General features: G+C 57.1%; 1 protein-coding gene across 1 annotated transcript in view; it reads right to left on the bottom strand.

Annotated features, from left to right (window-relative positions):
* Positions 1-1,058: 1,058 nt before the first annotated feature.
* TCF7 (transcription factor 7) overlaps positions 1,059-14,373 on the bottom strand; it is a 33,446-nt gene continuing 20,131 nt past the window's right edge. Inside the window, 10 exon segments of the mRNA XM_073878495.1 lie at positions 1,059-3,172; positions 3,174-3,227; positions 3,229-3,397; positions 4,648-4,720; positions 5,820-5,868; positions 6,415-6,522; positions 6,631-6,793; positions 7,436-7,555; positions 10,303-10,393; positions 11,190-11,301. Of these exon segments, the coding sequence (XP_073734596.1) occupies positions 3,056-3,172; positions 3,174-3,227; positions 3,229-3,397; positions 4,648-4,720; positions 5,820-5,868; positions 6,415-6,522; positions 6,631-6,793; positions 7,436-7,555; positions 10,303-10,393; positions 11,190-11,301 (1,056 nt within the window). The 3' untranslated portion in view covers positions 1,059-3,055.

Here is a 14,373-nt window from a genome sequence, read left to right as displayed (position 1 = left end):
CCTATTTCATTTCTTCTTTGGAACAATGTAAAGAATCAGTCTGTTTCCCGGCACTTGTGGCCTTTCTAGCCAGACTTACTGTACACTCAGAGTGGGCAGCGGTGCTTTAGGGATGTTCCAAAGATAGTGGGCCGCCTGGGTGGCTCAGTCGTTAAGCGACTGCCTCCGGCTCAGGTCATGATCCCAGGGTCCTGGGATGGAGTCCCGCATCGGGCTCCCTGCTCCTTGAGAAGCCTGCTTCTCCCTCTCCCACTCCCCCTGCTTGTGTTCCCTCTCTCTCTGTCAAATAAAATCTTAAAAAAAAAAAGATACAGCTAGAAAAGAGTGGCCACAGGGCTTCCTATATAAAAAAAAGGGGGGGGGTGTGTTCAAATTGAGAGACTTGGTGCAGCTTGCTGAGCTGAGCTCCCCCTCGTCGGTGTTCTGAGTACAGGAGAAGCAGCTGCAGCACAGATGCCAAGCCGGTTTGCCTGTTTTCTTCTGGGAATGTGTAAGGGAGGTTGGGGCATCTTGTCTTGTGAGGTCTTAAAAACAGGGCTAGTTCTTGGCTTGCAGAGAGGTGGGACTGGTGTACTATTTGAAATTGTATTTAGGGCTTCGCTTTCAAGTCACCTGTGGCCTCAGGAATGTGCTGGTGTGGTCTAGGAGGATTTGAGTTTCCTCTTTGAAGTCACTTTTTTTAAGAGGCTGGTTTGATTTTAACAAAGTTGCCAGAGCCCCCCTCTGTACCCTCACATACACAAAGGGTGCATTGTTCTTGTACCCAGTGTGCTCTAAATAAGACACCAAATCAGATGCAGCAACCCAGTCTTGCATAAGCCTTAAAATGTAGTTTTTGAAACAACTAGGCCAGAGTGGAATTCTTTAAATGGGACAGATGTCGAGAGAATGGTCTCCTCTCGTACCCTTCCGGAAAAAAAGCAAGTCTGGGATTACAACTTCCAGTGGCCTACTTTAGATAGACACTACTCTGGAAGATGACTTTATTTATAAATATTTTTAAACATAAAATCCCAAAAATAGATCTCCGTGAACATTACAATGCATGGTGACTTGGGATCTGCTTGACCTATTGAAGTGGCTTTGCACCTTTTACATTCATGATGAGTTTGAGGAGTTAACAGTATTCTTAAACATGATAGAAACTGCTGTTAAAAAGGAGGCTGTAGATTTATCAAACTGGAGAGGATTTGTATAAAAATAGGAAGATACTTTAAGCACCCAATTAGCTTTGGGAGGAAAGGGTGCTATTAAAATGCTCTTTCAAGTTTTCTGATACCAGCTTATAAGAGAGACTCCGGTTTGCTTCAAAATAGGATGTGTGCTTGTGGAGTGTTGGGGTCTTTTCTCTCTGTGGGAGGAAGATGGAGCCTAGTGGTTGTGTGGGTATTTGGTGGCAGTTTACAGCCCATTCCCATATACAGGCTGGCCTGTCCCTGCATCACTTGTGAGGTCCGAGGGTTGAGGAGTTTACACATAGAGGGAGCTTATTAGCTCTTGTGGTTGGGGCTGGGCAGGGCCTAAGCCCCAATAGGGGAGTTGAGGAAAGTAATCTTTGGCTTCTGTTGATTGAAAGTCTTGAGAAAATGTGGGTCCCATGATAGCGAATAAGCCCCAAGTTTTATGGCTGTGGGTAAGAAAAGGAGAGTGTCAAGCTCTATTACTGAAACAGCTTATTCCTTAGGGTCAAGCTTTGAAAAATTTCGAAACCCAGTAAAAAGTATCTTTATTCTCATGTTAAAAAAGTTTTTGTTTGATGATGCATTAACAATACAAAAATATTTTGAACACTACAATAGTCCTTTTCTTTCAAGACTTCTTGCAACACTACACTAGAATATATGTTCTTTGGATTCTGAGAAGCCAGTGGCTAAAGTTAGGAACTAAAGGCTTTTGTTGAGGGATGTACGGGTATAGGAACAGCCCTTTTTCTTTGGATTCAGGCTATGTACAGTGAGGAAGAGGGGGAAAAAATTAAATTAAAAGTTTGTTTTTTTTTTTTAAGGCTCAGGGTTGAAGCTTGGCTCAGAAATGGGAAAGTAGGCTGTGGTGAAAACCCACTGACTACCACTGGAGGTTCTCTGGGCTCCTTGCTTTGATGGTGATGGTCCTTCCTGCAGCCCCATCGGGAAACTGAAGCTGGCCTGTTTCGTGCTGAAAGGTAGACACTGGCTGTCATGAGGTTTGCCCTCAGCTGCTCAAGAGCTGCCAAGACTGACACGGATAAAGCAGAAAATGGAGCTGTGACAGAGGCTCTTGGAGTAGGGAGGGATGCACACCGGGTTTTGGGCCATAATTTCTTTCAGCTGTTGAGTTCAGCCATTAGAGACAGGCTTGGGACCTTGGTAATCAGAGCTTCTGGGGAGGTTGAGTTTCTCTTGAAAACATTTCCAAGTAATCTGAACCAGAGCCAGGTAGGTCTCACTGCCCATACTTGCCTGATAAGGTAGTGTCCGGTCATTCCTGTTGCCTAGGGTGATAGGCCTAGATTTAACCCATTCCATTCCCTCCTTGTCTTGCAAGCTCTTGAGAACATGGCAAGAGGCTTCCTTCTGGTCCAGCTTAAGAATGATTACTCCTTTTCTGTCAATGGGGCTTCTCCGGGCCTGAGAGAAGCATTGTCCTCTTGAGCATGTGGTTGTGACCATGCTGAGGTGTTGTTTCATAAACCAGCTCATTCTTGGTCCATGAAGTGTCTGGTATGGGGAGGGTGTGGCAGTGGTGGGACTGGGGAGGTGTAGGGTACGGAAAGCAGCTGGGCTCAGTCCCGCCCATCTATGACCTATAGCAGAAAAGCAGAGGAGGCAGGGGGCATCTGGCCAGCAAGACAGGTGATAAAAGGAATAGATGCAGGCTGCTGTAGGCACAAGGGATGCCCTTAATCAGATGACACAACACCGATCTGATTCCCACCACTTGGAGCAGTTGGAATTGATGGCCCCAGGTTCAGGCAGAAGTTGTGCAGCCTCGGAAGTCTCCTGAGCCTGCTCCCTGAGAGGGAGGTAACAGGGCCCCTGGCCAGTGTCCACGTGCTTTGGGGCTCTGTCGCTTCCTCTCAGAGGATGGGCCCCTGGAGGCGGCCAGGTGTCCTGTGCATGCTAGGCTGCCTGTCTCTGAGATTCCTGTCGTTGCACCTGTGTACTCTGCAGGGTGCCGGGGAGGGCCTGGGGGGGTCCAGGGGGCTGGGAGGCTGAGAGCGGCTGAGACCCCTGGTGATGTAGGCGCCGGCTCCGCAGGACTAGCAAGCAGTTCTGTGGGGAGGTGGGGCAGCAGGAGGTATGAGGGCGAGTCCTGGGGGGCTGGGGACCCGGGGCAGCCTAGAGCACTGTCATCGGAAGGAACGGGGCTGGGGCAGCGGCCTTCTCCGGGTAAGTACCGAATGCATTTCTTTTTCCTCCTAGGAATAGTGAAGAGAGTTATCTGTAAACAGAGGGTGAATTCACAGTCATACACCACAACCAGAAAATGCTGTCCTTGCACAGGCCTAGCTGACCTCTCGTCCCCTGTCCCCAGGACTTGGGCAATGTGCCTGGGCCTTCAAACCTAGCATTGCAGTTCTGCTGGGCCTGGCCCAGACCCGGAACAGGTGTAGTTCCCAGCACAGCCACAGGGTGGCACAGGAACCTCTTGCAGGCTAGCCCTGGGGGCTGCCTCCTGTTTTCCAGGGGAGCCATCTCCTAGTTTGGGCCTTGGAGCCTCTGCTTCATGTGTTTGTGGGGCTCAGATCTGCAGTAAGGCAAAGGGCTGCACTGCTTGTGGATTCTTGGGTGGTGCTCGGGCAGAATAACACAAATGCGTCCAACATGTGTGTATATGCACACACTTACGGACTGCCCAAGTTCCTCTTTGCCCTTGGAGAGGGAGCATGGTGGACAGTGTGAGGGACTGGACAGTATTCCTTAGAGTCTGTGAGCTTACTGCCTGAGGTAGACACTCAGCCTTACCAGACCTAGCCTCCACCTCAGCCAGGCAAACTTTGGCCACCTGGTGGTTATACCTTCTTTTTTTAGCCACCTGGTAGGTATAGCTTCTTTTCACATACACACTTCTCTGTTGTATGGGGAAACACATGGGTTTAGTGCCACAGAGCCTAAGTACGGCCCTTTTGCTAGGACAGCCCAGGGGTAGCCCCTCTTCCTCTCTCCCTACCTCTGCAGTCCCTGGTCTCAGGTAGAAGATGAGGTACGTGACCACTTGGCATCCAGGTGGTTCTCTACCACAGTCACCTTGGTTTTTTTGGTCTTGTTTTAGTTTTTTAGATTTAAGCCTTCAGGATAACACAGGCAGGGATCCTAACTTGAAGAAGTGAGGGAACTGGTGGACCATGGTGAGTTGTAGGCCTGGTAGCCAGGGGCTCAGGCCACTGAATGGGGTACATGAGATTGGCCTGCTGAAGATCTGCTACACTTAGTCAGCATCAGGTTGTCACTAACAGAGGACCCTAGGCACCAGGGGCCAGAACTACCTTCTTGAGTCTGCCTTTCTTTTCTCGAACATTCTCCATTCTTAGGAGACATGGGTTCCCCAATCTGTGGGTATGCTATGGGACTGGGGGACCAAAAGGAGGGCTACAGGCCCAGCAGAACATGTGCAGAGTCAGGGAAGCAGCTTGAAGCAAAGGGAGGATGGTGGTGGGGACAAACCCACCTGCACGGACCACACCAATCCGTCTGCTGGTTGAGGCCAAAGCGAGCACGGCATTTCTTAGGCGAGCCAGGGTCTGCTCACAGCCATGCCAGAGGGGCAGAGCAGGGCAGAGGGCGAGCAGGCAGGCAGCAGGGCAGAGCAGGGCCCAGAAAGAAGAGGTAACATCAGTGTCAGCCAGTCACAGATTCCCCATAGGCCCCGTAGGCAGCGGGCCTCTCCCTGGCACAGCCAGCCCCAGTGGGAGCCCCAGGACCCAGAGCCAAGTTATCAGGAAAGCTGGGCACCTAGCTAGGTAGGAGAGGCAGTGGGAAGAATGGTGGAGGGAGGGAGGGGATCCTAGCAGGTTAGCTCCTCTGCCTGGCTGCAGCATGGGAGCTGCAGGAGAAAAGCCCAGGGGAGGCCCACGGGGATCCAGCCTCTACTGCCTCAGGGCTGCCCACCCCCCATAATCTCCCTGCCCACGTTACCCGGTTTTTCTTCCTTTTTGCCAGTGCTTAATCCACCTAGCCCATAACCCCCTCATGCTGTAGCTGAAGCCAGATGGACGGCAAAGTCCATACTTCAACCTCAGAAAAAGGGCAAGGATTCTACCCCGCCTCAGGCCTAGCCTCGAGCTCTCCTGGGTGGGGACCGCAGAGCTGAGATAGTCATGGATGTGGAGCCTGCGTTACCAGACTTGGGGCAAGAATTCCCCCACAGGGGGGAGACCTGAAGCAGTGTGTGGCTTCCTTGGGTCCTCCATACAGAGCACTTTGCACTGCCTAAATAAACAGGGATGGGGGTGGGCAGGTGACCGAGAAATGGCCAGGCACCGAGCAGCCGGCTGTGGGACTTCTGGGCCTAGGCACAGCTGCACCTCCACCCCCACAGCCCGCATGCCCATCTCAGCAGAACCACAGGCTCAGTGTCTCTGGCAGAGGCTAGCTGTGAGCAGGGCTGGCAAAGGTGCGAGGGTGCGGTGGGTCAGCACGCCAGTGTTACACTGTTAAAGGGATGTCGTGTAATTGTTCCTCACATGGGGATTTGACATGTGAGAAGTGGGCCTTGTTTCCAGAGGGCCCAAGGCCTGAAGGTCTGTAGCTAGAATTCTGCCCCTCCCTCTGGGCCAGAGCAGGGTGCTCATGAAAATGCAGGCTTGGAGAGCAGTCTCTGCTGCTGAGAGGAGGCCTCACCTGTGTTGGATTCCTGGTGCTTCTCCCGTGACCGCCTTTTCTTCTTCCCCTGCAGGGAACAGAGGGAGGGATTCTGCTCAGATCTGGGAAGTGGTCCCTTGATAATTCCAGTGAGTGTGTGGTTGGGAGACCTGCAGCCTTAGCCGGGCTGTTGCTGAGATTCTGGGTACACAGTTCCCTCCTCCCCAGGAGGCCTGGTGTTTCTTGATGGCACTTTTTGCCAGGGCACCATGGGGCAGTTAGAGGCTCCTCCTCCCTTTCCCGTGCGGGTCTCCCTTCTGAATGGAGGCGATGACTTACAAGGCCCCTCACTCCCCTCCTGCCTATGTGGCCAAATACCAGGCAACAGCCCTGTCGGGGGAGTGCATCCCAAGTGGAAGAGGGGACATGGGCCTGCCTTCAAGGGGCAGCTTCCCTTGCTTAGCTCTCTTCAGACCAGCCATGTGAGGCCTTGGGCCCCTGCACTCCACCACCTGCCCTCCTTGTCTCTACCTTCAGGACAGTGGTCTGGCTTTCCCTATGGAGACTGTGGCCCGGGGCATGGCCTCTTGAAGGTTCCCCTCCCCGTCCCTACTGTGTGTCACTGGCCACTCACATAATTGTCCCGCGCTGACCAGCCTGGGTACAGCTGCATGTGCAGCTGCCTCTCCTTTCGGGCCAGCTCATAATACTTGGCTTGCTCTTCCCGAGACAGCGCGTGCCACTGCGGTGGGGGAGAAGAGGTAGATATGGGGTGCACCAAGGAATCAAGAGCACCAGGGTGGAGGTGGTCAGGGCCCACTCCCGCCAGCCCACCTGCCCATGGCCTCACCCTTCGGCCTAGGATCTGGTTGATGGCCGCGCTCTCCTTGAGTGTGCACTCTGCGATGACCTTGGCTCTCATCTCCTTCATGTACAGCATGAAGGCGTTCAGGGGCTTCTTGATGGTTGGCTTCTTGGCCTCCTTCTCCACCTTGGATTCTGCCTGCGTCTTCCTGAGGGGTATATGTCCAGATCACTCAGGAGCCCCCCCGGTGTCCACCTAACGCTCCTGCCTTTTTCTAGCGTGTGTCCAGTGTGTGGGTAAATGCGTGGAAACGGAGGTTTTGTAAACGGTATCCTTCCCAGCTGCTCCAAAATGGGTGATCAGAGCTACGTAACCCTTCCTTCCAGGAATACTGCAGCTAAGAGGAACACGTTTAAGGACTTCTCAGCCCCTCCCCTGTTGGCTCAAACCAAATCTCTGTTCCCCACCCCATCCATCCCCTCCTCCTTCTGAGGATCAAAAAACACTGGCTGGGGGAGGTGGGGGCCGAGTGCTGGCTGGCTCACTTGGAGGAATCTATGACTCCTGATGGTGGGGCCGGGAGTCCGAGCCCCACACTGGGTGAAGAGATTGCTTAAGTAAAAAACAAAACAAAAACCAACAAAAAAAAAGCCCGAACAAAACACAGGTCAGCCAGTGGCGAGAACCACGAGATGGCTCAGCCGAGGCCGCCCCTGGCAGCCCCTGGAGCTTCTAGGTGGCAGGCGCAGAGCCGGGTGGGAGGAGTGTGTCTGGCTGATGGACAGATGGGACCCTGAGGTCTGCCCCCTTGTTCCCCTGCCTCCTCCACATTGGGCGCCTTCTCACTCACAGGCTGCGGTCATACGGCTGCAGCTCCTGCTTCGCTGAGGGAGGTATGATGGCCGGGTGGGGGATGGCCGCGGGGTGGCCAGGCACACCAGAGCCTAGCATCAGGGGTGGGTGGGTGAACCTAAAGGCAGAAGGAGAGTTAACACTGAGCCAGGAATGTATGGGCCACACCTTGGACACCTGGCGGCCCCTGCACAGTACACGAGGACGGGGGCACATGCCACCCCCACAAGCTTGCACACAAGGACACAGCTACACACAAATACCTGCTCCCAACACACCACACACACACTGCACAAACCCGCACACATGTCATTCAGGTGGCTATGAAGTCAGTCCTCAATAGCTTTGGAATCTGTCCCCTTACCTTACGCTTTCACCAGCTCAGCCTCCTGGGGCCGTGGCTGCCCTCTGAGTCTCCTTCCTCTCCTGCTTGAACCCTCCAGGCCTCTCTCCACACAACACGCAGAGTGACCTTTGTAAACGCCTGAGTGCTCTTGGCCACCCCTGCTGAAATTCCCCCGCAGCCCACCGAGTGAGACCCAGGATCCTCCATGGGACCTACCCCGCTGACACTATCTGCCCCATCCTTTCCCGTTTTCCATCACTTTACACCTCTAGCCGTCCCCGACCAGTGCTGTTCCCCTTGGCCGCTTCACTCAGGACATGTGACTCTTCGTGAAGCTCTCCCGGCCCATGCCCCTGCCCTAGCCCGTTTGACTGTTCGCGCTCTGTCCATACCTCCTGCCCTGGCCTGTGAACTCTAGCAGGGCTGGACATATCTGCTGAGCTCTTGTTCCGTCCCTGGCTTAGCTCTGTCACTGAGGGAGTGAGTGAAGGGACACACATACACACACCTGTCACTTCACGTTTCTGCTCTTCTGGGGAAACCACCAGAAGGGCCCGCGGTTGGAGACACATGGAAAAGGTGGTGCCTCGGCGCGGGCAGAGCTCACGGAAGGCCCAAGAGAGCGTGCCTGACCCGCCCTTCAGCAGGGAGGCACAAAGGGGTGAGTGCACGCACACGTGCACTTGGGCGGGCTCCCGCACGCACAGAAGCAGGAGCATGAGCGCACACGTGCCTGCACTGTCCCTGGCTGCCCCAGGGCGCTTGGTTGCAGGGTATGGCCCGGCCTCAGGCCCCTTGCTCTCCCCCTGGCTTCATTCTCAGGCACAGCGCAGCAGGGGGCTGCAGAAGGACGGACGGACGGCTGGACAGACAACTAGCACAGGGCAAGCACTGGCCTGGGCACGGCCTCGTGTGGGCACTGAAGCCTGGGCAACAGGAAGCAGGAGCCTGGCTGCAGGGTTCGGGACTCACCTGGGGTAGGGGGCGCCAGGGGCTGCAGTGGGGGCAGGGAAGTGCTGTCTATATCCGCAGGAAGGGGACAAGGGGTAGAGAGGAGGGCTGGGCCTGTGGTTGGGAGAGACAGCTGTTAGCAGTCTGGCTACCGGCCAGATGTGGGGCAGGACCTCCCCACCGGGTGCAGGGGATCGGCCTCTGCTAGGACTCTCCAGAGTGTGTACTTGGCATCTGCCACCAGAGGGCACCCGTGCTCTTTGCTCCACAGACTGCTCCTGGCGCTTAAGGGGCAGAAATGGCAGCATCCTCCTAGGACCCAGCTTAGGAAGCGCGACACCCCCCCCCCCCCCCCCTGCCGCGTCAGCTCACCTCCAGCCTTATTTCCTGGTCAATACGGGGTTGACATCTGCCTTAGGGCTTCTGCATCCACTGTTAAAATGACTGGATTATTTTGCCCCCTTTTGATTCCTGGCCTGCCTTCTGGCCCTGCTTGGCTAAATGACCTTTTCTCCTGAAAGCCCTTGAAATCCCAAGCTGGGTGATTACAGTCCCCACTGAAAGCACTAACACGGCCCTGTCACGGTCAGGCCTCTGGCGGATCAGGCCCCGAGACGGCAGGGGCCTGAGGGTCGGCCCGCGTCAGCAGTGCCGCGCTGGCGTCCAGAACCCCGCCCGGCCAGCTCCAATCCTGGGGGCATTCCTAGGCGGAGTCCTGATTGGTATTCAGAGTGGGGCACTGTCTGAGGAGAATCAGGCAACGGAGTGAGCTGAACACGGATAAAGAGCACGTGGAAAAGGGCAGGCAGGTCTCAGCGTGGGCCTCTGGCCTTCCCTTCCTTCCTGGCAAACCGTGCTTTCCTGCTGTTGGGTGACTGCCCCAGCCCAGAGAGGCTGCAGACCTGTCCACCTCACGCTGTGGGTCACGAGCAGAGGGCCAACCAGCCTGTCGAGGCCCAGCTCCGGCTGAAGACGGGCCCTGTGGCCCACAATTGGGCCTGCTGACTTAAGGTCCAGGCTGCCTCGGGCCGGCACAGTCTTCACAGACTCCAGGGCTCTCTAAGCAGCTGGCCAGGGGCTTGGGCTTGGGCTCGAGCAGGTGCCAGAAGGGGGGCGCAGGAGAACTCTGCTCCTCAGGGAGCTCGGCCAAGGGACCGTCGGCAGGAGGCACTGACGGGAGAAGGAAGTAGCCCCTTGCCCACCACGTGGCTGAGAGGTAAAAGCCTGTCTCGTGGCCACTCGTATTGTCCCCTCCCTGCCCAGGCAGGTCTCCCTTTTCTTCCTTACCTACTCTTAGAACCCTGGGCAGCTCGCCGTGCCCCCCACCCCCACGCCACTCGAGGCTCTCCGACATGGAGGCAGAGTTCACGTGCGGCTGGACTGAGACCAGGAGTCAAGGGGAGTGCAGCGGGCCGCCTGGGGAATAGACAGAGCTGCTGGACGGCCCCCAGTGCCGACACAGGGCTGGCAGCAGAGTGCCGGCAGAGCAGGGTGCAGGAGGAAAGGGACCCGGCCAGTATGGGTCTCCCCAGCGCGAGGCGCCCCCTTCCCGCCGGGCCCACACTCACCAGCTCACAGTGTGGGGGAGTTGTCCCATGCTGCCTGAGGTCAGAGAGTAGAAGCCAGAGAGGTCAGGGGTCTGCAGAGGCCTGTGAACTCCTACAGGGGAGAGGGGCCGAGTGAGTGAGCTAGCCTGACCTGGGACTGCACCCTAGAGCCTCCTGTGGGGCCTCTAAGACCCTCCCTCCATCTGCTGGAGGACCAGACATACCGGTTTGTTCAGGACTATGCCAGTGTGATGACAGTGCCCCATTTACAGGGCAGAGAGGCTGGGTGACCAGCCTTAAGGATACTGGCTGGCCAGGGGAGAGGTGGAGACACTGAGGGGTGGGCTGGGCAGGCCAGGCCTCACCGGGCCCTGGTCCACGGCTGGTCTTCACCTGGGGCCTCTCGGCTGGGGGCTCTGGCCTGGCTTTGTGTGCAGGACGCAGGCCCCCTGGCCTGGGCAGCCTGGGTTCCACCCACCCCCTCTGCCCCCCCAGGGTTGAGTCAGCACGTTTCCCACAGCCGACAATGGCTGATTTCAGAATGACTTTCCCTGAGGCTGAGGTGAATCAGCCATCACAACCACCACTTTCCATTTTCTCACTGGGGGGAGGGAAAGGATCCAAGTTTTATTGTCCTCAGCTTTACACAGATGCCTGCTCCCACGTCCTGGCACTGGGAGGCCCCTCGGGATTAGGCTCCTACCTCAACCTGAAGCCTCCCAAGTTTGACCTGGCACCACCTGCCCTCAGGCTCCCCATCCACCTTCCTCGTGTTTTCTTTGGGCTTTGAGTTTGCCCAGCCCCAGGTTTTCCAGTTGTAAAAAGGGCCTAGCCCCTGGACTCAGAAGCTAGGGACTCGGCCCCCAGGCTCTGGGACTGCCAGGCCCCTCCCCTTCCCAGATCCGTACCTTGTTTCTGGCTGATGTCGGCTGGTGCAGGTGTAGGGTGGGGGCTGCTGAAATGTTCATAGAGAGGAGAGAGTTGTGGGACGCTGTGGGCTGGCTGGCTGGCCTTGTTGTGCTGAAAAATGAGGGGGGGGTGTGAATGTGGGGAGACCCGAAGGAGGAAGGCCCAGGGCTGGGGGCATACATATAGACAGAGCCTGTTTTAGCTGTGCGGGTAGCCCAAATGTCAAAGGAAAGTGGGGTGGTTAAAACCACAGGCCTCAGGGAGGGGGCACCACTCCAGCCATCCTATGTCCAGCGGCCCTGCCCACAGCCCCGCACGCTTTGCTCAAGCAGCCCTACCACCTAGAGAGCCTCTCGGTTTCTATACACTTAATCCCAGAGGCACATCTCCCCTGTCCAGGAAATTCTTTCTGCCTCTGGGTCTGAGACACTCCTCCCCCCGCCGGCCCCACCCCCTCATCCCCCGGTTTCTCTGAGGCCCTGGGGCTTGTCTGGGGGGCTGCTCACGGCCTCCAGCCCCAGACATCAGGTAATGGTCTTGAGACCTGGCTTACCCCAGGACAGCCTGGAGTTTTCTTTCCTCCTCCTCCAGCCCCCAGACTCAGGGTTTGGAGTCAGACCCACTATTCCACCTCAGGCTTCACAGGATTTGTGGAGACAGGGAAGGCTCCCATCCGCCCTTTAACTCAGAGCAGGTGGGCTAGGTGGGGCCAGGCTCCCTCCAGGGCCAGCCCACCCAGCCCCCACACTTCCTGCTTCCTCAGCAACACAGGACTCTTACTTTTCACACTAGTCACATGGATCTGTCATGAGATGACTCATGCCGGGAAGGGGGCTCCCCATGCGACCCAGCCACAGGGAGGTGCTGCTCGGGGCCAAGGCACAGCTCTGCATATCCCCAGCGCACCCCTGCACAAGCCGGGATCCTGGAGACATCATCTACCACTGAGGCTCAGCTTCCACTTGGAAAGTTCAGCTGTGGGGCTTCTGTGGCTAGGAGCACAGATAAGTGACTTCTGACTCATGGCACAGAAGCAGCAGGACATCTTTGGAGCAGCACAGTGGTGAGAGGTTGTGGCCTGGGCTCCCTTCCCAGGGTGCAATTTCCCACTGGGTGAATTCAGCCAGACTCCCTCCCATCTCTGGGCTTCAGTTCCCTCTCTCGTGTACTGGAGTTCGTGATCCTTCATCACCAGGTCTGGGAAAGCTGAGGGTAGCTCACGGTGAGGAGGCCTGGCACAGGTCCCCTTGGGATTGGCTGTTTGGGGTCCGGTGAGGCGAGAGGGAAGGCCAGGTGTGAGTTGCAACTCAGCCGAGGTGTGAGGCTTCCAGGTGGACACAGGCTCACCCCCTCCCCCTGGCAGCAGCCCTGGCTGCCCTGTCCCCCACACCTGCTGCCAGGGGAGCTTGAGGCGGGCCTACTGGCCGCAGCACCCTTCCCTCGGGGCCGCCACATCTGCAGTCCCCTGGCCGTTCATCGGCCCACGGGGCAGAGCCTCACATCCCGGGACTAAGCAGCCTGCGTTCTGTCCTCAGGCAGTCGGGGTGGTGTCCCGGCAGCACCACAGCCCCCTCGTGAGCACCCTGTGACCTTGAGGAGTCATCGGCTGGCCCCGTGGAGCTCCTGGGTCTAACGTGTGTGGCCTTCAAGAACGGACTACAGTATCGTGTCAAATGGAGAGGATCACAGGGTTGCTGTAAGGGCAAAGCCACACAATACCCAAGGGCTCAATTCCTCAGGTGCTGCGTCATGAGGAAGGGACACGCAGGGAGCCCCTCACGTGCACAAAGGAAATGCTCCTCACAGTCCTTCCCTGGCCCTGCGGTGCTGGCCTCACACGGGCCAGTTGTGGTCTGAATTTGCCAGGGGGGGGATCTGCCTGAGGGTGGAAGACCCACCTGGCAGCCCACTGGCAACCTCAGCCCTGGAGGCTGAGGACGGGGCCATGGTGTCCCCAGGCCGTGGGCGCGGCGACTTGCCCGCTGTTCTAAGGCAGGGCTTTCTGAGCAAGCCGGGAGGCTCCTGCCACACTCAGGCCTTCTTTATCCGCAGCCCGGACCCGGAGACACCACTGTGACAGAGCCAGAGTGTGTGTGGGAACGAAGGGTAGAACGGAGGCCCCTCAGGCTTGCCGGCAAGGGCTGGCAAGAGAGGGGAATTGGGCTGGGGCAGCTGCGGGGCGCGAGGACGCCGGTGGGATCCCTCGTGTACTGCGTGCCCGCCGCCTGCCAGGTACTGTGCCAAGCCCAGCAGCCTTCCCACCGGGGTCCCGACAGGCTGCCCGTTCCCGCCGTAAATGCTCCCTCAGCCACCAGCTCATGTCCCGCTCCCCTTTGTTGCAAAACGCAGCTGCGCCACCCCCATCCTCGGCTCCCGTTCTTCGTTCTCGTGCTGCCCTTCAGCCCAGCCGTCCCTCGCACCGTCGCTTCACCAGATGGCTCCTGTCGCGGTCCCCAGCGACTGCCACACTACTGAACTCAATGCTCAGTCTTCCTTCGGCCTGACCTCTCGGCGGGACTGGACACAACTCATTTCTCCTTCCTCCTTGAAACAGTTTCTTGGCTGGGCTTCCAGAATGCCACACAAACCTGACTTGCCTCCAAGCTCACAGGCTGCTCTCTGTCAGCCTGCTTCCTGCCTGCTCATCTTCCTGACCTGACCCAAGATGGGCCCTTGGCTTTCCATCTCCCCTCATTCCCAGAGTGCTCTCATCCAGGGTCACAGCTTTCCACGCCTTCATCTGATGACTGACATTCCGATCTCAGCCCCTGCTTCCTCTAGGGAACTGCACTCCCCAAACGCCTACTCACCACATCTACTCAGAAGTCTGAAATGCTCCCCAAACTCAGTATGTCCAAAGAAGAGCCTCTGGTTTCCTGCCCCAAATGCTGTTGTTCTCCGTCTTCCTCAGTTAATGGCCACTCCCTCCTTGCAGTTGCTCAGACACCCTGGAGTAGTCCTTGACTCTCTCACATCCCGCCTCCAGTCTGTCAGTCACCTCTCACCCGGGCGACTCCAGTGGCCTCCTGCCCCTCCACCAGTCCTCCATCCAGCAACCATGTAAATCAGATCACAGCACTCCTGCCCAGAGCCGCCCACGCCCTGAGAGAACCTCCAGAGCACCGTGTGGTCAGGCCCCACTCCCGCCTGCTCCTCCCGGCTCACGCCCAGCATTTCCATGTG

Source organism: Callorhinus ursinus, unplaced genomic scaffold, assembly GCF_003265705.2.
Source record: "Callorhinus ursinus isolate GAN/ISIS: 27379988/994484 unplaced genomic scaffold, GSC_fseal_2.0 scaffold30, whole genome shotgun sequence".
NCBI lineage: Eukaryota > Metazoa > Chordata > Mammalia > Carnivora > Otariidae > Callorhinus > Callorhinus ursinus.
Note: the sequence above shows the minus strand (reverse complement) of the source record. Positions and strands in the feature narration are given on the sequence as shown.